Source organism: Syngnathoides biaculeatus, chromosome 3, assembly GCF_019802595.1.
Source record: "Syngnathoides biaculeatus isolate LvHL_M chromosome 3, ASM1980259v1, whole genome shotgun sequence".
NCBI classification, from domain to species: domain Eukaryota; kingdom Metazoa; phylum Chordata; class Actinopteri; order Syngnathiformes; family Syngnathidae; genus Syngnathoides; species Syngnathoides biaculeatus.
In genome coordinates this window covers 30,129,371-30,152,493 of record NC_084642.1, presented here as the reverse complement: position 1 = coordinate 30,152,493, position 23,123 = coordinate 30,129,371, and the positions used below count along the sequence as shown (strand labels likewise).

Genomic DNA, 23,123 nt, shown 5'->3' with positions numbered 1-23,123 from the left:
TAAAAAGAAAATTCAAAATACAACTGTGACTGATTTGAATGTGAGTCCACTTCAACACACCAGGCAAATTGTGCGGGTCCATTGTGTACCCCACCAAAGATAGCTGGGATAGGCTCCAGCATGCCCGCAACTCTAGTGAGCATAAATTATATAGAAAATGGATGGATGAATGTACAACAGTTTATTTTACTTCCATTTTCTTCCATACAATGAAACAAGTAACCAATTGTTTGACTAAATAAATGAATGCATTTATTTTGATTTAAGTGGTCTGATAATTTCATTAGTGCATGATTTGATCTTAACTTGTCTCTTTGGGTTTGTGTGCCACTGTTACATCCCCTGCGGCTATCACCAAAATCCATCACTGATTAATATTAGATGTTGGCTCAGCAACTTTTCAAGTGGCTTGACCGCATGCTGCGCGCTGCATCAAAGAGAATACGCACTTAAAAGTTGATTCTATCCTTGTTTAAAGATTCTGCAGGCATGAAACAGAGAGATGTTTATTGAATCAATTGAATTTAAAGGGAGATGTAGCCTCGGAGGCACAGGGTTTGGCAGACTTTTGAAGCTACCCCAGGGGTGGCCCAGAATAGTTGGAACTTGAAGTAAGTACTAACTATAAGATTAGCATCTTGAGAGCGAATAAGACAATTTTACAATGGTGTTTTTTGCGGGTGGATGAATATAGCAGCAGAACATTTGTCAGTAGGGGCTCATGAATACAAATCCCGGGCCCCAGTGTGAAACTAGATCGAGACTTTTCAAAATCCTTTTACTTTTTTCTCGACTTACATCAACCTGTTTCTTTTAAGGCATTTTGTTCTCAAGTGCTGCATATATATATATCAATCAAAACAGTCTAAACCAATTTGGAAACATCGCTTTACAGTGCCATGGTGAGATGGTATTACAAATTTACTCTTTGGATCCTGCAGAGAGGTTTTGTGCATCCATTAAATATTTTTACCAAAACAGAAGTCAAAACCCCACAAGTCAAAAGAAGGGGGGAAAAAAAGAACTAGGGCAAAAGTAATACTTTTTATGCTTTTCGTGGTCCAGGTCTGGAGCGTGGAACAGAGTATTCCTTCCGGGTGTCTGCCACAACAGTGAACGGAACAGGCCCAGCCACGGACTGGACTACAACAGAGACATTTGAGAGTGACCTAGATGGTAATAGTCACACTTTTATTTCTTCAATACCCTCTCATCCAGGATTTGCCTTCAATAAAAGTTGTAATTTTGAACCTCCAGAATCACGTGTCCCAGACCAACCCAGCTCGCTTCACGTCCGTCCACTGGTCAACAGCATTGTGGTGAGCTGGACGCCACCAGAAAACCAGGACATTGTTGTACGTGGCTACAGCATTGGCTATGGCATTGGCAGCCCTCATGCTCAGACCATTAAAGTAGATTACAAGCAGCGCTACTACACCATTGAAAACCTTGGTAAGAAAAAGCCGCATACAAGGAATTGAAAATGGTAAAATGCTTGATTTAATCTCCTTGCAAGTTCTCTCTTATTTTTCAAAGATGTACCAATTTTGTTGATCTGTTTTTGGTCACACTGCTGGTGTTTGTGTGTTCCAACCAGAGTTGGGTAGAGTAGCTAAATATGGTACTGTACTCTTCAAGAATTTTGAATAATGTGACTGATGTAAACATAAAAAGTGACCCTTAGAATAATGACTTGAGAGTAAGAAAGTACCTGTTTAAAAATTACTCAACTATGGAGTGACTATTGAGTAACTTGCATCTGAATATGGGCGTCAAATAAAATAAAAATAAAATGTGAATGTGCAACTTCAAATATTGCTGAACAATCCAAAATACAACATATTAAATGTTTATAAAACAACAAACCACAATGAAAATTTTAAAATAAATTAAGATCAATTCAGCTCCAAGTAATGGTTGTACACTATTTTGTTTACACTTGTTAAACAGAACAATAAGATCACCAGGTAGAGATTGCAAAAACTGGAACACAGCTGCAATGGAAATAGTCTCCAGGACCCAGTTCAAATGCCATTTTTTTGTTTGTTTGTTTGTTTTTTTTATGGAAACAATTCACAACTGAACTGAACTGAAATAATCTTCTATGTAATTGAATTGGACTTATTTAACTTGCTGCCTTCTTAGCCAAACTAACATTGCAAAATATGTTTTGTCTCAGGGGGTCTTTTACCTGGTTAAATATATATTTTTTTTAAATGGCTGCACAAGTATGCCTATTACTTGAGTAAATGTAAAGGACTAAATGTAGCAAATTGCTAATAATTAAGTAATACGTATGTAATTGCTATTATTTAAATTGCTAATGTTAATTTTTGACAAGACACTAAATTTGCTGGGTCATATTTAATATGCAATTTCGTTACACATCCGATTAAAATGGACCACTGATGTTTGTGATTTAGATTCAAGAGCACCGCACTTCTTTCACAAGTTACTCATCACGCAATCCTGGGAGAAAAAAAGATTCCAAGTTGTTTTGTACATTTTGGTATTTTTGTAACATTATGAAAATGTTCTGCTTGACCATCTCATTTTTTCCTGACCTTTGAGGGACCTATATTGCGGGGAAAACATTTGTTTTCGCATTGATAAAGTCCTCGTGTCCATAGTTAGTCTTTGTTGTGTGGAAAAGGGCTTTGTTTAAAAAAATATTCGAAATAGTTGTGATGATAATTGTCTGTGTGTACACATTTGAATATTTGATTCCAGTCACAGCAAGATGAATTATCAATCTATGTATTATTTTATTCATTTATTGCTCTCTTTACCTAATATTGTCATTATGAGTTGAGTATCTGTCGAGTTTCAGCTTTGATTGTGCCAAATTACATTGCTGCACTCCATGTCTGCATCTCTCTCTCGTTTAGATCCCAGCTCCCACTATGTAATCACACTCAAGGCCTTCAATAACGTGGGTGAGGGGATTCCTGTATATGAGAGTGCCATCACAAGGCCACAGTCTGGTAGGCATTCAAATCTACCTTTGAAATACCCACAAGACTGACTGACACCATTTGTTTTTCTGGCAAAAGGCAGCCATCGTCGGACTTACTTTACTTGAGAAATATCAACTATGGGTAACAGTTTAATGACTTGACTTGATCACCAAACTCACATGCAGTTGGATGCCACTTTGAGGGGGCGCCACAGCAATTAACAGTGTCAATCAAAACAAAATGTTAAAAACAAATTCTTGTTACAGCGCTTAAAATTGGATCTCATTATTGCACATTGTAAAGGTGTAACTAATATTCTGGTCAGTGTGTGTAACCGTAATTCATAATGAGATGGAATATGTCAGGAAAATAACCCCCACGGAAGAACTCTTTAATCAAGTGTTTACCTAGAAAGAGACTAATCTGTCTATGTCGAGGTAAGTGTAAAGCCAGAAATGTTACAGATATCCACACAGTGCTCCACTTGCCTCAATGGTCTATTGTATAGTTGCTACATGTTTCCTGTCCCTTTGTGTTCAAGGCACAAGTTGTCATGGCTGCCTTCATGAGAATGCCGACGCTAGTTAGAATATACGTCCGTAAACCAAAAGGAGAAGTGTCGATGCAGTCTAGTCCACAAATGATCTTCAAGTGTCAAACACGGCTAATGTAGTTCTGTGAAAGCCGAGTTCACACAAACTTGTGTCACTGTCTGATGACGGGTAGCCCGGCATCCCTAGAGCATCCCAGAGGGGGGTCTGCACCCACCCTCCTTTTAAATCTAGACTGCAGCGCCCCACTCAGCCTTGATGGCGTCACTTTGTCTCTTCTGTACCTCTGTTGCAATACTGGGAGGGTGGGATGCTCGATAACATGAATCACATCAGCTTGCTTTGAGGCGGGTGGATGGGGGCGGAGGAGGGGTGGCAGCCTAAGTGTGCACAAGCTTCTCGGTGCTCCTCCTTGCATCCTCATAGACACAGTGATCCGCGCACTCGGACCCCCTGTGGTGGCTTTGGCAACCTTTCGTCAGATCCAAATGTTTCCTCTCAAAGCAGAACCAAAAACGTTCCACCATCTCTGCTGCTGCCTCCTTGGGGGTGCGTTCTTTTCCTGCCAGTTTGTTCAAGTCACGAATAAAAAGACAAGCTGACCTACATAGTACCTACACTTTGGAAACATATAAAACTGTGGAAAAACTTGGTGAACTTAGGTTGACAGACTACGGGGTGAAGCATGTATTGTAACCCGATGACTTTTCTTGAGTGACAACGAAGGAGTACTCACATAGTGGGAATTCACCCTCTTCATTGCAGTAATACTGTGCATTTGCAAATACTGGGGATTGATTTTTCCCAGAGTTGGGTAAAAAACAAAAAGCAGCTTCTGCATTTCACTCAAAAGCCATAAGGCTCCTCATAACTGCATGAATGCTCGGGTCTTCATCATGCATGCAGTCTAAAGAGCTTGGAACACACAATGGAGTCATCCAACGCGAAGATCAACACATGTTTGAAGAGAGTCATCATGGATGACTGACTGAAGCTTATCCTTTTAGCACTTAATGGAGTGAAGATCCCGAAGAAGTCAAGGCCATAGTTGCGGGAGGGGATCACCTTACATCAAAGAAATGTCCCCTATTTGTAACCAAACGTTCAACATTTCTTCCCATGTTCTGAAAAACAAAAACATTTGAACGGAAGTATGAAAATAATGGTTTTTAATCAATAGAGCATGTCTTCCTTTCCCTCACTGTAGTACTAGAATTGCTACAACACAGCAACTTTTAAGTCTGTAGTTCTGTCTGATTGTAGAGGTCAATGTCTGTTTTTCTAATAGAATCTTTTCTCTTTCTCTTCACCCTTCCCAAACCCATGTTTGTTGTGCTTATTATGTTTGCTATCACCTTTACATTTTCCCCTCTAACTCAATAACCCTATTTTTCCCCCCCACCGTCTGCCCTATCCTGCATCCCATTTGGACTCCTGCCTGATTGTGCCATGACCATTTCTTTGTGTTTTAATCTGCTCATTTTAATTTGTGCGCTTGCATGCGGGTTTACTGCCTGGTGGGGCAGACCCCATAGACCCTGATGTTGACCTGTACGAACTCTTCCATGCTCCATACACCCCAGTACCAGATCCCAGCCCTATGATGCCACCTGTGGGTGTTCAGGCTTCCGTGCTGAGCCACGACACCATCAAGGTGACCTGGGCAGACAACTCGCTACCCAAGAACCAAAAAATCACAGATAACCGCTACTACACAGTGCGCTGGAAGACTAACATCCCTGCCAACACTAAAATGAAGGTATGACTCTTGGCTTTATTCTTTTCATCAACATTGTTAAACATACACACAAGTCTTTCGCCGTGAATAGCTTTGTTTCTTTAATTACCTTTTTATTAATGTTTTTTATAATAATGCTTTTCTGAAATGCTTAATTTGAATTCCATAAAGATGAATATTTCACCTGGTCCTTCATGTGTTCTTTAAAGAATTGTATATATCTTACAAATTATGCATAGATAATCAAACATATGAACAACTGTTCTTTCTCATTTATTAAATAAAATTAGGGCTGTGAATTTAAAATTACAGCTAGCAAATTGAAAAAAGTATTATGTGTTCAATCAAGTGCTCAATTACAGATGGATGTTTTAGTCACTATGACAGATATTTGGGCAACTATCTACAATGAGTGTTGTGTTGAAAAAAAAATGACAACATATTTTCTCATTAAATATTAGGAAAACAAAGTCCTTGCCATTATGCATATATTGCGCAATAAATTAATGAACACACATTTTATTGTCATTGTATTGTACGGTATACTGTACAACACAGCCAACTAGCATGAGTTGGTTGAATTAGTGTGATTTGCGCACTATGACAGTGATAAAAGAGCTCTACAGGCTTCATTATTTTTCTATCCGATTAACTAAATTCAATATGCTGTATTAACACGTCTATTAACGAGGCTTTTTTTTTAATAATTTGTCAAATACTTGCTGTGTCAGAAACTCTCATTTCTGATTTTACATTCTGCATAGACATGTAACATCTTTCCCCATCCCACTGTCTGCTATTGTACTGCCTTCACGGGGGAACAGGACATTCATCTTAAAAAAGGCGTTCTAGATAATACTTATAGAGCATAGAGCAGACATCCTTTGTGATATGTGATAGTAAAAAACAAAACGTTGGGCTTCTGAGTGTTATGACAAATTTCCTTTGTAATTGATTTATATTAAATATTTCAAACCGGTTTTGCTGTCAGTTTTTGACTGGAACCAGTAGGCGTTCTTCCCATTTGTAAGTTGGTAGTCACAAAGCTGTGTTTTGAGGTCTGAAAGTCCAGTCATTCAAACAAAACAACTATGACTTTATTTTTCTTTGTGTGTCGTTTACATGCAGGGGCATCACCTGTGACCAATACTTCACTTTGTATGTCACCTTCCATGACAATGCCACAAAATAAAAAGACTGTGTCCTAGGTCCTCGGTTATTTGCCAAACTATAAAATCATCATCCCTCCTACCCATCCCGAAGCCCTAGAGTCATGTGTTGGCTATGAGATCAAGCTGGCAATTTAGCATCTTTTTGTGGATGAGTTTTAACAATTTAAAATTACAATGAAATTCTAAAACCCATCCATCCATTTTCCGAACCGCTCATCCTCACTGAGGTCACGGGTGTAACACCTTATCTCAGCCAGCTTCAGCCTAGAAGTGGGGTACGCCCTGAATTGGTCGCTATCTGGTTAAAGAACTGAGAACCCATTTGCATAACCTTATCTTCCGATTATTTATATGGTCTCTGGTCTAATTATCACTGCTCCACAAAATTCTGGGGTGATAATTTGAATATTCATACGGTTATTGCTACGATACAAACCAAGAAAAAACAATATTTAGTAAGTAGTAAATATTTCTCACAATTCCGAGGAGAACTGGGTCCAAATCCCGGCCTCACCTGTGTGGTGTTTGGATGTTCTCTCCGTGCCTTTGTGGGTTTTCTCCGGGTACTCCGAGTACTCCGGTTTCCTCCCACATCCCAAAAACATGCATGGTACTTTAACCCCAGAGAACCCAAGACATGCAAATCCTCTTTTAAATATGTGACCCCATGGGTTCTCTAGGGTTAATTGAAGAATCTAAATTGCCCCTATGTGTGATTGTGAGTATGACTGTTGTCTCCCTCCATGTGCTCTGCGATTGGCTGGCCAACAGTTTAGGGTGTACCCCGCCTCCTGCCCAATAACAGCTGGGATAGGCTCCAGCACTCCTGCGACCCACATGAGGATAAGCAGCTCAGAAAATTGATGGATGGATAGTTAGAAGTACTATTAGTGGTTGCTGAATATTTGTGACTTAACATACTAAATACTGATTAAATACTGAGGCTCCAAAATTGTGGAATGGTTCTGTGAGAATCTGTCAATTTAAACACAAATGTGCCTTGCTCTCCTTTCCACAGATGGCTAACACCACCAGCCTGAACCACGTGGTGACAGGGTTGAAGCCCAACACATTGTATGAGTTTTCCGTCATGGTGACCAAAGGCCGACGCAGCAGCACATGGAGCATGACAGCCCAGGGAACCACGTTTGAAACCAGTATGGCCAGTGCAAACATTCATTGAAATGTGACAAACACAACATCTCGGTGTACGGCTTATCCTCACCAGGGTCACGGGTGTGCTGCACCTATCTCAGCTGACCAAAGGTGAGAGGCGGCATGAACCATTAGTTAAATTAAAGTCAGTAAAAATAAATATATGAACCCACCAAGAACAAAGCAAGACTTTTGAAAGTCGAAACCGAGTCAAGACCAAGACTGAGATAAGACGAGACCAAAACAAAATCAGGAGGTAACATGGCGTGACTGTAAAAAATCATTTTAAAAAGCATGACAAATTTGAATAGTTGAAGCTCTCGCTCTCTTTCATATTAGTTTTATTTTAAATACATTTGACAACGAAAACATTTGTCTGTAAATATATTGAATCACAAAATGCAAAAATCTCAAATGTTACAGATTTATTTAAAATTAAAAAAAAAAAACCCCACTACACAAGGAATTTGTCAGAGCTTGGTTGCATTGAGGAAACATCATGAGACGTCTCCTAATAATGCCAATTTAACGTGGAATAAAAACTTCTTTCCACAAAAACAAAACTAGATTTGTTTGTTTCCAGTTAACATTAGCTTACCTGTTTTTTTCTTTCAAGATGCCAGCTAAAGTTTGACATTGTACCCGTCATTTCAGGTGTTGTTTTCCATGTGGTTGAGGAAGGTTGCGGGCATCGGGTGAGAAACATGTACAGGTGGCATTTACTGTTTTACCAAGTGCTTTTCCTGACTATCACCAAGTTGAAGAATAAATAGCAGATGAGTGCTGGTCTTTCCTGGTCTTGATGAAAAATCAGACCTCCTGTCTGATGATAACTGGGATAGGCTCCAGCACATTTGCGACCCTTGTGAGGATAAGTGGCTCAGATAATGGATGGATGGATGGATGGAGGATGAATCGGTGAATTAGTGTAACATGTACTTTTTAAATCCCTCCCGCGGTCTATATCCTCTTTCAATTCTGTCCATAGTTCCTAGTTCCTCCCCCAAAGATGTGACTGTCGTGAGCAAAGAGAACAAGCCTCGTACCATCATCATCAACTGGCAGCCTCCCTCTGAGGCCAATGGAAAGATCACTGGTAAGTCTCAAAATGTTCTCACGGTCTTAATGCATATTTTTTCCACAAAATCAGAAATATTTGCGGCCTATTTAAAGTGTATGGAATGTCTAATTTCCAAATGCAAATTATCTTATCTAGACGAAAATATATGCCATAAAATGCATAACCTTTTCGATGTTTTTACCAAAAACTATAAGGGTTTATGAATTAAAGTCAGCGAATTTTGACCTAGTTTCCCACGTCTGAAAAACCCATGTGCCTGACCTCTGACCTCACTACAGGTAAACACATTGTACAGCAGATAGTTTCTCATACAAGCACAGGCTGATCCATCGCGCTGTACAATGAATGGCCAGCTGGTCGCACACCCATTTACTAAATACATGGCATTTGCATAATTTTAAAACAAGACCGAAAACTTCGTATATACATTCAGGATTTCGAAGCCCATACTATTTATCAGTTGATGATACTAAACCAAACAAATGCTTACCAGTCTTTGTTTCTAACACGAGGCATATCCTGCTCAGCACTTTCTTCTGCATTCGAATGTGTATGTTGTCTAACTGGCTCAAATTGATATCCTTTACCACCTTTATTAGCTCGTATTCTTCAACGTCTGCGTAGGACCCTTCAGAATAGTGTTCATCGCTCAAAATATCGGAAAATTCATTGTCGTGCTTACAATGTATTCCAATGCTCGCCATTGTTGTCACCGGTTTTGACGTCACGTTCCTACTCACTGTTTCCGCTCCATTTCTGTCTTTTTTCCGGCGAATCCAGCATTGTCCGATCATTTTTTGCCGATAAACGAAAAATAAAAATGTTTCCTTCACAATGGATGTCAGATTGGAATTGTGCATAAAAAACTGTATAATATTAGCAAAAAGGTGCATTGAGGACCTTCCATACACTTTAAAGTCGTTGACAGTTCCACAAAAATTGGCATTAAAGGCATCAAATTAATGGATTCTACCTCTCCTCACCTTCACACTCTTTTATAGGTTACATCATCTACTACAGCACAGATGTCAATGCTGAGGACCATGACTGGGTTGTCGAACCTGTGGTAGGCAACCGCCTGACCCACCAGATCCAAGACCTGACTCTAGACACAACATACTACTTCAAGATTGAAGCTCGAAACTCAAAGGGCATGGGACCAACCTCTGAGGCTGTGCAGTTTAGAACCCCAAATAGTAAGTTTCTTGAAAATAACATGGCAACAATATATGACGTGCGATTAGAAGCTACCATAATTTGGGGGGCTTTCAAATTAAAACCTTTAAATGTGTTATTTTCCACCTAAACAGAGACCTCTTGTGTTTTTGAGTCACTCACAAATTCCTGCTTGCTTTATTACACTCCACATCTACTAGAACAAATAATTCCCAAGATAACTCTTAAGAGCAGAGTATCCATGTATCACCTGGTCCAAACAAAGTGCTGTCAAAATGTTTAATCAAGTCATTCCAGGGCATAAGCCTTTTTTTTTTAATCAAATTTTGGTCTTTAAGTCACTTTTTTTCATGATTTGGCTGGTCATGTGATTATTCCCAGGTCCGATTTATGTATTAAAATGTATAATTTCACGTCTATTTTTACACTGATAGGCAGAGGGCACTTTAGGGTTGTGTGCCAGTTTCTGCTACTCTTCTTCCTCCTGTACCACTTAAAGTTTAAATTGCAAACATCAACTTTGAAAGACTCAATACAAATGTCCCCTTCCCTCCAAAAAACATATTCTCCAGTTTACAAACTGCAAGTAATGAAATATGCAGCCAAAAATGGTAATCGAGCAGCAGAAAGAACGAAAACTTGTGAGGGACTGGTGAAAAGCGAAGGATCCTCTAACAGCAATGAAGAAAACAAAGAAAGGTAATCGTGGGCTAAAAGATAGATGGCCACAGTTTCGTTCACAAATGGGTGCTTGAACAACATGCTGTTGGGAGAGCGTTGCAGAGACGGTGGAGTTACGTCGCCACGCCCAGGTAGTTACCAAGGCTATGAATAGAAATTACTTTATGGTGGGACTTTCTTGGTGTGGAACGCAACCGCCTCTCTAGACCACAGGCAACGATTTCCCCGAAACTGCCAGCAGTTGACAGCATCCATGACTCTCTTAAAAAGCAAGTAATCGAGCAATACGTAGCACGGGATCATATCATTACTATGGACGAGGTACCCTTTTCGTGTTTTACATCCCGATGGGCCGAAGTCTTGCAGAGAAAGTGCAAAAGAATGTAAATATAGTGGCAACTGGTCATGACAAATCACACTTCACAGTGGAGCTGACATGATGTAGAGATGGATCAAAGTTACCACCAAAGGTCATTTTTAATCGCAAAATCATGCCAAAAATCCAATCCCCTTCAGGTGCCGTGGCCATGAATGAGCAAGGGTGGATGGATTAAAAAAAATGATAAACTTTTGCCTTATAAAGCGCTGCTCTAAGCGTCCGGATGGCCACATTACGCCACAGTTCAAAGATAAATTTACGGTTTTCAACTCCACCCTGATGCCATTCATGGAGTCTTAACTAAAAAATACTCCAGCCACTTGACATCTCGGCAAGCCAGAGCTTTTAAGGCAGTCTTGCGTCACCTGTGGGAGCAGAGGATGATGGATGGAAAACAAAGCTTCAAGGAAACCGGGAGGATGCGCCATGCAACTTTCCTGCAAGTCATTGGATGGATCAACAAAACATGGACTTCAGTGACACCCGAAAGCATCCTTTTAGGATTCAGGAAGGAACTGATGCTGAGTCTGACAACAGCCACCGCAGTTGGCAAATTCTCTCTGAAGTGACAGGGAGGATGAAGATTTTCATAATTTGGACTGAGATTGACAGTTTGGTAAATTTATGTTGTTTATGCTGTTCTTATCTGAATAACTGCCAATGTCCATTAACATACAAGGAACATATTCGGCCTGTTGTTTTCTATTCTATATTTGTTTTGACAACATGCCTTTCAGGATGAAATTTATGTTCCTGGTCTCTGATTTTATTCAATAATTTTCCCCCTAGAAATCCACCTTGTAGTCCAGTGCACAGTCTTCATTTTGCATTTTTAGGGCTGGTGTGACTTATCCTCCGGTGTGACTTGTAGTCTGGAAAATACTCTTGTAATTGATATTTTTAAGGGTTGCAAGATCTCCCTTTTTCACATAACTTAAAAAAAGGTTAATAATAGTGATTACCTGAATTTATAAAATATCGTTTACATATGGACATTCAAACCACACACAAAAAATTGGAATAATTATTACAACTTAACTTTGCAGTGTTAGAAATAATCTCATGTTATATGAGGATTGTGTCTTTAAATGCAGTCTAGTCTGGCTTGGTTCTTGCAGCTTTGCTACATCCCTCCACAATAGCCTTTTTATCTGGTGGAGTAAATGAGTTCCAGCAATATGGTGTAAACCTCTTTTTCACCTTCTCAGATTTTTGGGGCAGGGCTAGAACATGGGCATGCTGATGCAACTCATGAAAAATATGAGGAAGCCCTCCCCCCACTATATTGAGCATCTTCACTGGCTATTCAGCACAATGGGCATTTCTTTATTGATGATGACTTGGCCCATTTCTACCACTACGACTTGCAGTTATGATATCTACACTGTCTCTGCTCTCTGACACCGAGCGGGTTGGGCGGGCCCCAACGCTGGTGTGCCAGATCACAGGTGACTTCTTGGCGTACAGCAGCAGAGCCATCGTCTTCACCGCAGCATTGCTCCGAACGCTGCACGGCAACCCGTCAGCGGCTATTTAATAGCTGTCCGTTGTCCAGCGCACCGATGTTGGTCCCCATCCAACTCACCATAGGCCCCAGCCCCCACAATTGAGACACTTTGATAGCTCACCGAATGACGTTGGCTTGTCCAAGAAGTCATGTGCGCCTTCTCAAACAGGGACACATCACATGAAGTTAACTGATTAATAGACATGCAACAGTAACCTTGTGGCTGTGTGAGCCGCATGATGTTGGTGTAGCACAGAACTGAAGTGGGAGCATTTAGCTAACATTCCGACAAAGTCCTGCAGTTCCAGGGCGGATGTAGGAGCCTTATTTCACGTACTTGCCGTTAATTTAGTTACCATTTAAATTGGGGAGACTTTGTTGACAACATTCATATCTCTGGTGTGTCATATTCTAGACTTTTTTTTTTTCTTTGTCTTTAAATGATTTATTGTTGTTCCAGTGGTGAATAAACATATCTGTTGTTGTTTTTTCCCCTCAACCCTTTACTCTTTTTGAAAATCTTCACCAGACTATCAATAGATGAGGTGCACGTGTGTTACGGTTCTGTACATTTCCATAAAAAGCCTTGTCAAGTGTAGCATGGCTTGAAAGACTTAACATTACTATTTGATGGAAACATTAGTCATTTACTTTTTTAAGATTGTCTATACCGTAGTGTGCTTTGTCTGTTTTCACTTGACTCATTTTCAAATTTTACTGCTTCCCACTTTTTCAGGCTGCATCTTTTGCTCTCTTTCCATCTGACTTGCTACTCTTCTAAGATAATCTTTTTTTTTTTGCGTTTTCTTCTCTCCCTCTCTGCTCTCCTTAAGCTGAGTCCTCTGACAAAATGGCGAATGACCAAGGTAAACTCCACTCACACTTCATCTTTGTGTTCACACTGCTAACTCTGCTAATCTTGCCAAAGATTTCCAATTTCTGGGCTGCCTCACACTTTGTCTTTTTCTTTTAGCAAGTCTCATCATCATAGTTCAGTCTAGCCCATTGGCCTAAAAGGGGCCAATGTGATATGACGAGACCACAAGCCATATATAAATTTAAAGACTTCCTGTCAAACCCATTTTCCCTCATGAAACTGGTCTTTTTGTCCACTGACAGCCTCAAATCTTCCATCAAAGCCTGGACCTCCAGGCAACCAACTTCCCCTTGATCCTGGATCAGCAGTTGGTAAGGTTTTCCATATTTTAACCAACACAAATTATAATCATATACATAAGGTATGCAAACTAAAGATATTGCTATGGCCATGAGGATATATTTGTTGATTACTAAAAATCAGTCTGATTGATGGTTGATGTATTTGGGGGGCCTATGAAACAAATACCATTGGGAACACAACTCTTCATTGCGGGGAATTGAATTTTGTTATGACCAGCCCTTTGGATTAGAGTAAGTTTCTTTCGGCTTGTCCCTTTTGGGGTCGCCACAGCGTGTCATCTCAGATGAACGCACATATGTTTGGCACAATTTTTACGCCGGATGATGACCAGCCCTTTGGATTCATCTTTTTTTTTTTTCAAACTTAGGGGCTCCTGGCTACATCCGTACAAGGACACCAATGACCAATAATATTGAAACAAGAATTCAGAGCAGATCCCTTTGAAAATAATATTGGTGGGGAAAGAAAACAATTGTATAGTTTCTCCATAGTCCATCAAGCAATTGTAGTCAAATGCCCATCCCTCGTCATGTTAGATAGCAGCGCATGTGTCTTTTTTACAGTGTTGAAAGTCATCATGTTAAATGGTCAATGATGTCTTTTTCAAGGGAAATCGGGGATGGGAAACAGTGAAAATCACATCCTGGTCATCGTCATCATCATCTCAGTGGGAGCGTTCACAATTATTGTGGTGGTCGTGGGGGCCTTCCTGTGTACACGCCGCACCACGTCACACCAGAAAAAGTAAGCAAAAGCCATAACAGGTCAACCATTTTCCTTTTTTGGGTCTGAAAAACATGCTTCTCTCTCCTGATGTTGTGAACATTACTTATTAGCCCCCATGACCGCAAGGATTGGATTCATTGAAGGTCTGCTCCTTCCATCAAGTTTTCCAACCAGTCATAAATCTCAACCAATCATTACAAAAACGAAAAAGACGTTTTCGATGTTGTGGGTGTGTATGATCATATCACCAGATGTTGTGGTCTTTTTTTCTGCTGTTTGTAACATTGACGTCATGAGATTACATCAGTGATTTCCATACCCTGGCACATATTTTACAATTGAAAACTCTGATAGCACACAACAAATGGAAATTTCACAAAAGGTGGTTACCATAATTACTCCTGTCATTAAATAGAAAACCATTCATTTGTTCTGTCTGTCTCTGGCATAAATAGATAGACATTACTTATTTTGTGTAAATATAATTTTTTGAGCATTTAAGTAGAATTTGCTTCCCACGGCACACCTGAGGAGTGCTTGTGATACTGATATGCTGAGGCACACTGGTTAGAACCCACTGGATCACATTGACCACACATAGCACACTTTTACACTCAAATGCCCTTCTTCATTGTCATACCGTTTTTCTCCACTGCATCACACAGGAAGCGGGCGGCCTCTAAGTCCTCCAACGGCTCACACAAATACAAGGGCAACTCCAAGGACCTGAAACCACCCGATCTGTGGATCCACCATGAGCGGCTTGAACTCAAACCAATGGACAAGTCACCAGAGCCAAACCCAGTCATGACCGAAACACCAATCCCCCGCACTTCCCAAGACATAACTCCAGCTGACAGCGGCATGGACAACAACGCCCACCTGCAGCAGAGGCGCAACTCTTACCGTGGTCAGTCTGTGGGGAGAATTTCAGTTAATTGCCCGTTATGGTCACACGATGTGACTCAGACAGTCGCTAGTTGGTGCTTGGTAGTGGTGCTTCATTGAGGTTGTGACGAAAAAGGAGTTTGGAGGCTTTGTTATAAGCTTTAGGTGGTTTTTCAGTTGTTTCTGTTACTACCCTAATTTTTAAATAGTGTACTGTGAACCCCCATTTATTGCGTTGACCCATCCTTGATAGGTGAAATTATGATTTTGAGTCCCTTTGTACACAGTTTTACCCCTCCCACACACTTTAAGCACATTTAGCTTGTCATGCTCAAACTCACACAGTGATTCAGTTGATTAAATGACTGTCTCCCTTTTATTTCCAGTTAGTTCAAAATGTATTAAAGGAGTATTTTAAAGGTCTCACGGTGTAAAATGGATTGCTCTCTAAAAAGAGCAGAGTAGCAGCTCTCTCTGATGGACCGGTTTCCACCGTACTTTTTAGGCCATGAGTCAGAGGACGGCATGTCAACCCTTGCAGGTCGGCGGGGGATGAGGCCTAAAATGATGATGCCTTTTGACGCGCAGCCGCCACAGCGTAAGTGTGTGACAATAGGTGTGTCTGAATATGCTTGATAAGTGAGCTTGTCATTGTTTACAGCCAGTGAGCTGTCGCTTTGAAACCTCTTCTCAAAATATTTACAAATGCGAGCGCCACGTCTTGACATCTTGTGGCGTAATTAATTTATTGTTGATTGTTTTGTTCTTGACAGAGTATGAAAGCGACCGTGTGTGTGTTTGTGTATGGCAACAGCAGTAAATCCACATCCCTCCTCATCAGCCTTCTCTCATGATAAACCTCCATGTCCATTTGAATCCACAGCTGTAATTAGTGCTCATCCCATCCATTCCCTCGATAACCATCAGCACCATTATCACATGGGCAGCCTGGCGTCACCCACGCGCAGCTACCTCTACCATCAAGGCAGTGGGCATCCCCGCCCGCATGCCTGCAGCCCCATCTCCCATCAAAACAGTGTGGACGCCACAGGTGAGACACTGCCCCATGCTGGTCCGGGGAGGTATTAAAAAAAGAGGACAAAGCGCTCATGTTCATTCACTCATTTTAATTCAAGGCATGTTTTCACCATCATATTTTACTGTTTTTTTTTGTTTTTTTTTACAGTTCCATTGTTCTCTGTTTTTCACCTGTTGTATTGGTTTCAACAGCAGACATAATTCAATGAAGTCTGCCATCATACAGGCAATTAAATGTGCTTTGACTTGTCGCACCAGGTGTTGTTGCACGACACGAGTGGTTTTTAGAGTGAAAAGGATTCAGGTGAAGGGCAGTGGAGAACGGCGTATGGGCATAAGTGAGCAGCGAGATTTGGGTTCCTTGTTGCTACTACTTTAACTTGTCACTTTTTGCTCGGAATAGTTTGAAATATTAGGTAAAAATAACTGTGGCAAAACAGAAGTAGAATGAAGTGAAATCCGTGCGAGCAGTTGTGTGCAGGGCTTCTTTTCTCAGAGAAACTGAAAGTTGGTGATGTTTGTTTTTTGGGAAAAATTTCCCCTCTACAGGTGAACTTCATTTCATCTTGTCCAACTGTACAATGTTTAGTACTTTTGTACATCTTCTGTTTCTATAACGAGAAGCTGAAAGACAATTGACCACAGGCATTTGATCCAGGAGTCCGCCAATACATTTGCCAGGACGTACACTTCTATGCCTTTCTGTGACTCCCCCATTGTATGTACTGTGTTACTGTTGCAAGCGCCTGTGTGATATTTCCATGTGCTTAAAAAAAAATCTGCAACACTGTTGGTCAACATACATACAACATATCTTCAACGAACACCCTTGGAGTTGTTGGTGACAAAGTTTTTAGGGTTAGTACAATGGCTTCTAAAATTCCAAGTTTACTGAATTTAACTTTTATAATCAATTTTTTCAGCCATTTGAAATTTTCAAAATTGTTTGGCAAAAAAGTGTTTTGTAGCGTTTCATTATGATAGCCTCCAGTAATTTATTGTTTTTAACCTGACTTACGCTTTTTACAAATTAGATTAGATGTGAGGCCCAAAAAAAATGCTTCAAGCAACAAATGCCCCCCACTCTGAAATTTGTACACCCCTAATAAACGTAGTCTATGATGAGAGGACAAAAACTGTTTCCTCATGGGTCTTGCCTCATCCTCCTCTTCTCCCCTCCAGAGTCGGTGAGGAATACACCTTGCTCAGAATCTCTTCCTCCAGCCGCGTTGTCCTCGCAGGCCTCCTGCCCCTCAGAGATCCTTCCAGAGCCTGAAGGCAGCTACCACGGCTCCACCACCACAGAGGAGGAGTCCTGCTACACCAGCAACCTGCCGCCCCTCCGCTTGGCCCACCCGCACGCCCACGCACACCCTCTGAAGAGTTTTGCGGTACCTGCCATCCCAGCCACGAGCCACCCTTGCTTTGAGTCTCCTGCCCTCCCCAGCACTCCCCTCCTAGCTCAGACTGGTGAGCAACACCTACTTCTGGATTTTCTCATAGTGTCTTTCCAGAACACAGATAGAATGTCTGGGCATATTGTACACTCATCACAACATTTTGGTACGCTTGATATCCAGTACAAGAACTGTAACAAAACTCTGCCTTCATAAAAATAATAATTTTATGTTTGGTGGTTATGGTAAGAGATGTATACATTTATTACAGGGAGTGATCGTTTTACGACAGAGTACTCTAATTTGTACAGAAGTCCGAGCTAGGTGTGTGCCGGGCGCAGATTCAAAGGGGTAAGAGGACAAACAAACTATTGCTAGCCATGCTAGTTTGCTAGTTATCTGCGTTGGTAAGGAGTCTATTGTATTTATTTCATAAATTATAGACACGGTAACTGTTGTAGCTGGTTGCAAACTTTCATATCAAGGTCGCATTATAGTAGTTTGTTAGCATTACCTTGAATTTGTTGAAGAGTGATGGGTGGTGCTCTCGTAAATGTGTTAACATCATGATGTATTGCCACTGATGGAAGGTTTTCGTGGTTCTGAAACCGTGACTTTTTCCAACAACAGTATACCTTGACAACAATTGTATTGCAGGCTATCACTTCTCTGCACTATGTTAGTCACCCACCTCCCCCTCCAGTACTTACATTTTGGCCAAAGGTACGTTTTAAAATTCAGGCCACTTTTCATGATTTGGAAACACGTTACAATTCTCAAACATAGGGGTGCCCAATGTGTCAATCGCGATCTACCATTTGATCGCCAAGGCAGTTTTGGTGGAACGGGAATGTGTGGAAAAAAGAAAAAAAAGACGTCAGCTTATTATCCATCTCGTCACTTGATTCGTGTGATCAATACGTCAATGGCGTGCGTCGAGTGACTGACAGTCCCATTTTATAACTGTCCCGGGGAAATGTTCTAGACAAAATTTTAGAAATTTTGAAATTAAGACCAATATGGGCAAGTTTTTGTGGAAGGGAATCTCTATAGTGTGGCATCTGTGGGGTGCTAATGAATTTTCAGCTTCGGTGTCTTCATCTGATTTAGGGCCTCCCACACACCCACATGTTGTTAAAACCGCATCCATTGGGACTCTAGGAAGGACTCGCACGCCGATGATCGTCAATGTGCCCAACGCGCCTGACGTGCCAGAGACGAGCAAGATGCTGGAGGACGTGGATAGTGTGAGTAGAGCGACCTGTGCCAAGTGCCTCTCACGCTGCAGTCAGGTCTCATGCTGATCAAGATTGAACTGTTTAAGTGACCTCACATGGATGTGTTAGAAATTAAAACTTTCACACTTTCCTTCCAAATCCATGTCAGGTTTTCTTTGGGCTCTGGATTGAATTCGTAGCTCCAGATGTACTTTGGTTTTAACAACATTTTCTGTTTCCTCTTTCTCTCTTTATTCTCCTTTAACTTCATTCTCATCCTCTTTGTTGGCTGTACTTTATCAATTCATTTTCGTTTTTTATGGCTGACCAATTCAAAACCCAAAACTGGAATGTTTTTGCTTTGCTTCTGCTGGTTTGCTTTTCATTCATCTGCTTCCCCTTTTCTGGTCCTGTTACCATGCTTCAGTCCCATTGACCCGTCATTCCCCAACTCACCTCACCCCATCCATTTGGCCCCGCCCCCTTCCCCAATGTCCTCTGTGAAAGGTCCCTGACTGACCCTCTCCTCTTCTCCCCCCCCCCTCCTTCCCCTCCAGGTGCTTGCCTCCCTGCCCCCCTGCCCCTCTCCCGCCCCTCGCAGTAACCCTGTTCCTCTCCCTCAGAGCTACGAGCCCGACGAGCTGACCGAGGAGATGGCCCACTTGGAGGGCCTCATGAAGGACCTCAACGCCATCACCACAGCACCATGAGCATTCACACACACACAGTACACACACACACAGTACACACATATTATACAGCATACAGATAAACCATTGGTACAGGAAAGCAAATAAAAAAACACACACCTTTGGGAGCAAGTGGCCCTTGGACACAAAATGACTTCCCTCCCGACCCCCCAGAAAATAAAAAGTCATCCAGCAAAGAGAAAAAAAAAAACTCCTAGGAACTTGTTCCGGCTCACCTTTCTTAGTCTCAGGAAGGAGATGGCCATTGGAGGGAAGCAAAGGGTGAGACGCTTCATGTTTTTATGAAGAACCATTCTTGGTGACAATGAACTCGGTCAAAAGATTGTGATCTTACATCCTCAGCAAAAATACAAACACCTTTTTGTACGTTTGTTCGGTGCCACATGAAGATGTGCGTCTGTCAAAAAGTCCAACAACATGCTGGTATTAATGTTGGCCCACACGGTCTCTTTGTGTTTTATTTTGTGCAGTTTGTATATCTATTGGGCTGTTTCAGTGAACATTGGACACCCACCTTCTTTACAAGCCAACGTTATTCCAACATATAGTCATGTACGTTTGTATTCCCTTGTACCATGATTTTGTATTGTTTTCTACCTTATTGTATTATTTTTTTTCCCACACATATCCTTATAAACATGTACATATGTTGTTTTTATTTGGGATGCAAGTGTCAAAAAGGAGTTGCAACATTTTGCAAGATTTCTTTTGAGCGGGGTCTCCCTTTTAAAAGCCTTACCGCCACGTTTGCAGGTTGGAAGGTCGAAGTGACTCGGACTCAGGGTGCTGACCCCCCAGGCCCCTTCCCTTCCTGACACACACCCTTGCAGTCAAACAATCACTCACAACACACCAGTTGTGTTTCATACAAAACATATCTGAGTGTGTACGTTGTGGACTTTCCACAACTTCCTGGTGCCGCTTAAAGTGCAACATTCTGGTTCTATTACACGTCTGAGACACTTTGGTGTTTAGAATGTGATTCCTGGCGACTTTATGTGCATCCTAATTTTGGTTTGAAGAAAAAAAATCTATTCACAAGCTTGATGTCAAGTCTAGTTTCCCATCATCCTGTTACCCAAAGAAATTTAGCCAATTGTAATCTCTACTTTTGTGATGTTTCACAAATGCCATTGTCATGAATGTCAGTAATAATGTAAGAGATTCTCAGAAGAGATACAAACTTTTGTTGTTGTTTTGGGAGGGTGCATATGATTGAAAACAAAACAAAAAAAGAGCGAGTGAGTGGGGGGATGGATGGGTTCCATTTGGGAAAATAATCTATTCCGATGTTAACAGTTGAACATGTATTGCACTTTTTCACGGTTTTTGAAAAGTACATTTCTTACATATCTTGTGTTTTGAATATCAAATGCTGTTTGTGTAATGTAGTGTCCTATAGGTAAAGCAGCAGGCAGCTGGTCTTGTTTTTTTATGTTAATTTGTTTGTTTGTTTTTCTCGTTCCAGAAATGATACGAATTTGAGCGGCCGAGTGTTGACTTTGTTGCTCATGATGAGGAATTATGTTGTTGCTTGTTCCTGTACAGAGCTTTCTTTGCTTTCTGTAGGAAAACTGAAATTCAGTGGCTTTTTAAGAAAACATTGGAAAAAACATGTCTGAGGGAGAAAAGGTGTTTTTTTTTTTTTAATTGGTGTATACAAGCTATTATGAATACTAACAAAATAAACATTTCTCACTGTTTTATTTCATCACATATATCCAAGGAAACCAACCAGGCAACAACTGTGTGCGCGATTGTTGTGGTATTGGCCACAGCATTTGGTACACCTGCACAATACTGTAGGATGCATAAAAGTTCTGGTACTCTATGTAGTAAGGGGGAGCAGCATGAGGATGATTCTAAGGGCGGATAGCAATACTTAATGTCGTGTGTGCCATTGACGTTAAAGGGCCTAAAGTGTAATATTTCCCAAACTTTATTGAGCCAAGCCACACTTCAATTACTCTATAATCTCGCTTACTCCCCCCCCCCCCCCCCCCCACCTTTAGGGCCAAGCTTGAGTTAAAAATGGATTTAAAAAACAATACTTGCGTACTTGCAAAGTATAAGATGCAAACCTGTGGTCAAGTTGAGTCAGCTGCACTCCCATCACGAAGCCAAAATCGGTCGGGCCATGTACGATTATACTGTAATATCCACCCATCTGTCCATTTTCCACACGGCTCATCCTCACTAGGGCCGTGGGCATGCTAGGGGCTCTCCCAGCTGACTGAGCGAGAGGAGGGTACGGCCTGAACTCGTCGCCAGCCAAATGCAGGGCACATAGAAACAACCATTCGCACTCACATTCACATGGATGATAATTTTCTGCGGATTCTGGGAATTCCGAGTTTTTTCAGCTGAAATTGTCATTTTTGTTAAACGTGTAAATCCGTTGAGAAAATTGTGGGGGGAAGTGGGGGTACGGCTTGACGTGGGGCGAGGCTGTGATCAAGACCGGCCGCCAGCATCTATCAGCAACGCTCGTCGTGAAATTAGTCACAGCTGTGATAGCGGAAAACGGCATTGCTATCTGTTTGCATTAAATTCATGTGTACAACAACAACATTTCGATTTCCGGCAGCATTTTGGCGGTATTTCGTCTATTTTCACTGATGTTAAGATTTCATAGAGAAGCATTCTGTTTACTACTTTTGGAGCGAAAAGATGAAGATCGAAATTGCAAAGCAAATTGATAAAAACCACGGGATAAAAAACAGTTTCAGATGGGCATGGCTTGAAAAAAGTGTAACTGTGCAGATAGGAACGAAAACTGTATCAACATGTCTAACCGAACATATACAAAAAGTGGACATTCCCGCCAAAGTGCTGTGCACTCTGTGTTCCGATAGTAGCAAAAAATATCCAGGAGCATATCCAAACTAGGAAACACAAAGAAAGGTAAGTTGGATGTAAATTTCCCAAATCAAATATATAATTGACAACTGTTAATACAATTAGGCCTATTTGTAGCATTGGCCTTGTAGATCACGCACTTTATCGCACACTTTTATATATATGTATTTCATGATCTCACTTGTGTACTTAATTCTGAAGTATAACTTGTAAGTGCAGTAGCCTATTTGATATAAATTTCACTCAGTCTACATTTTTATGTCTGAAGCGTGGCAAAATTATTTTGATTGTTTGGACTCATATTTTAAGTTTTCAAAATATTATGATTGCCCTGTATTTACACTGTTAGAAGTAACCAGAGGTCAACGTTTAACAGTGTGTTTTATAAACAATTTAGGCAGACATTTTCCAGTGTTTTTCCAAATTGGTCATTCTTATCCCTGCATTCACACGTCAGGGCAATTTACAGTCTCCAATGAATGTACATTTCTGGGATGTGGGAGGAAACCAGAGTGCCCGGAGAAACCCACGCAGGCACGGGGGACACGCATAGGCGAGGCTGGATTTGAACCCTGGTCCTCAGAAGTGTGAGGCTGATGTGCTAACCAGTCAGTTCCCGTGCCACTCAACACTGTAATATTGAAAGAAAAATGTTCTTTTCTTTCTAAACAAGAAATATAAAGTGTCATTTCCCATTCTGACAAATTAGAA

The 23,123-nt window shown here is 41.1% G+C and overlaps 1 protein-coding gene across 9 annotated transcripts in view; it reads left to right on the top strand.

The window, feature by feature from the left end:
- Window positions 1-21,514, top strand: part of neo1a (neogenin 1a) — a 230,305-nt gene extending 208,791 nt beyond the window's left edge. For 3 of the 9 annotated variants that reach the window (XM_061815275.1, XM_061815279.1, XM_061815281.1), the window contains 15 exons: window positions 1,066-1,176; window positions 1,258-1,452; window positions 2,889-2,984; window positions 5,035-5,267; window positions 7,437-7,575; window positions 8,562-8,669; window positions 9,656-9,850; window positions 13,517-13,585; window positions 14,186-14,321; window positions 14,969-15,213; window positions 15,697-15,789; window positions 16,075-16,242; window positions 17,412-17,699; window positions 18,737-18,873; window positions 19,401-21,513. In XM_061815275.1, coding sequence (XP_061671259.1) covers window positions 1,066-1,176; window positions 1,258-1,452; window positions 2,889-2,984; window positions 5,035-5,267; window positions 7,437-7,575; window positions 8,562-8,669; window positions 9,656-9,850; window positions 13,517-13,585; window positions 14,186-14,321; window positions 14,969-15,213; window positions 15,697-15,789; window positions 16,075-16,242; window positions 17,412-17,699; window positions 18,737-18,873; window positions 19,401-19,553 — 2,366 coding nt within the window. In that variant the 3' untranslated portion in view covers window positions 19,554-21,513. Of the gene's footprint in view, window positions 1-1,065; window positions 1,177-1,257; window positions 1,453-2,888; window positions 2,985-5,034; window positions 5,268-7,436; window positions 7,576-8,561; window positions 8,670-9,655; window positions 9,851-13,516; window positions 13,586-14,185; window positions 14,322-14,968; window positions 15,214-15,696; window positions 15,790-16,074; window positions 16,243-17,411; window positions 17,700-18,736; window positions 18,874-19,400 lie in introns of all 9 variants that reach the window. The other 6 variants (XM_061815276.1, XM_061815277.1, XM_061815280.1 and 3 more) reach the window with 6 other exon arrangements.
- The last annotated feature ends 1,609 nt before the right edge of the window (window positions 21,515-23,123 follow it).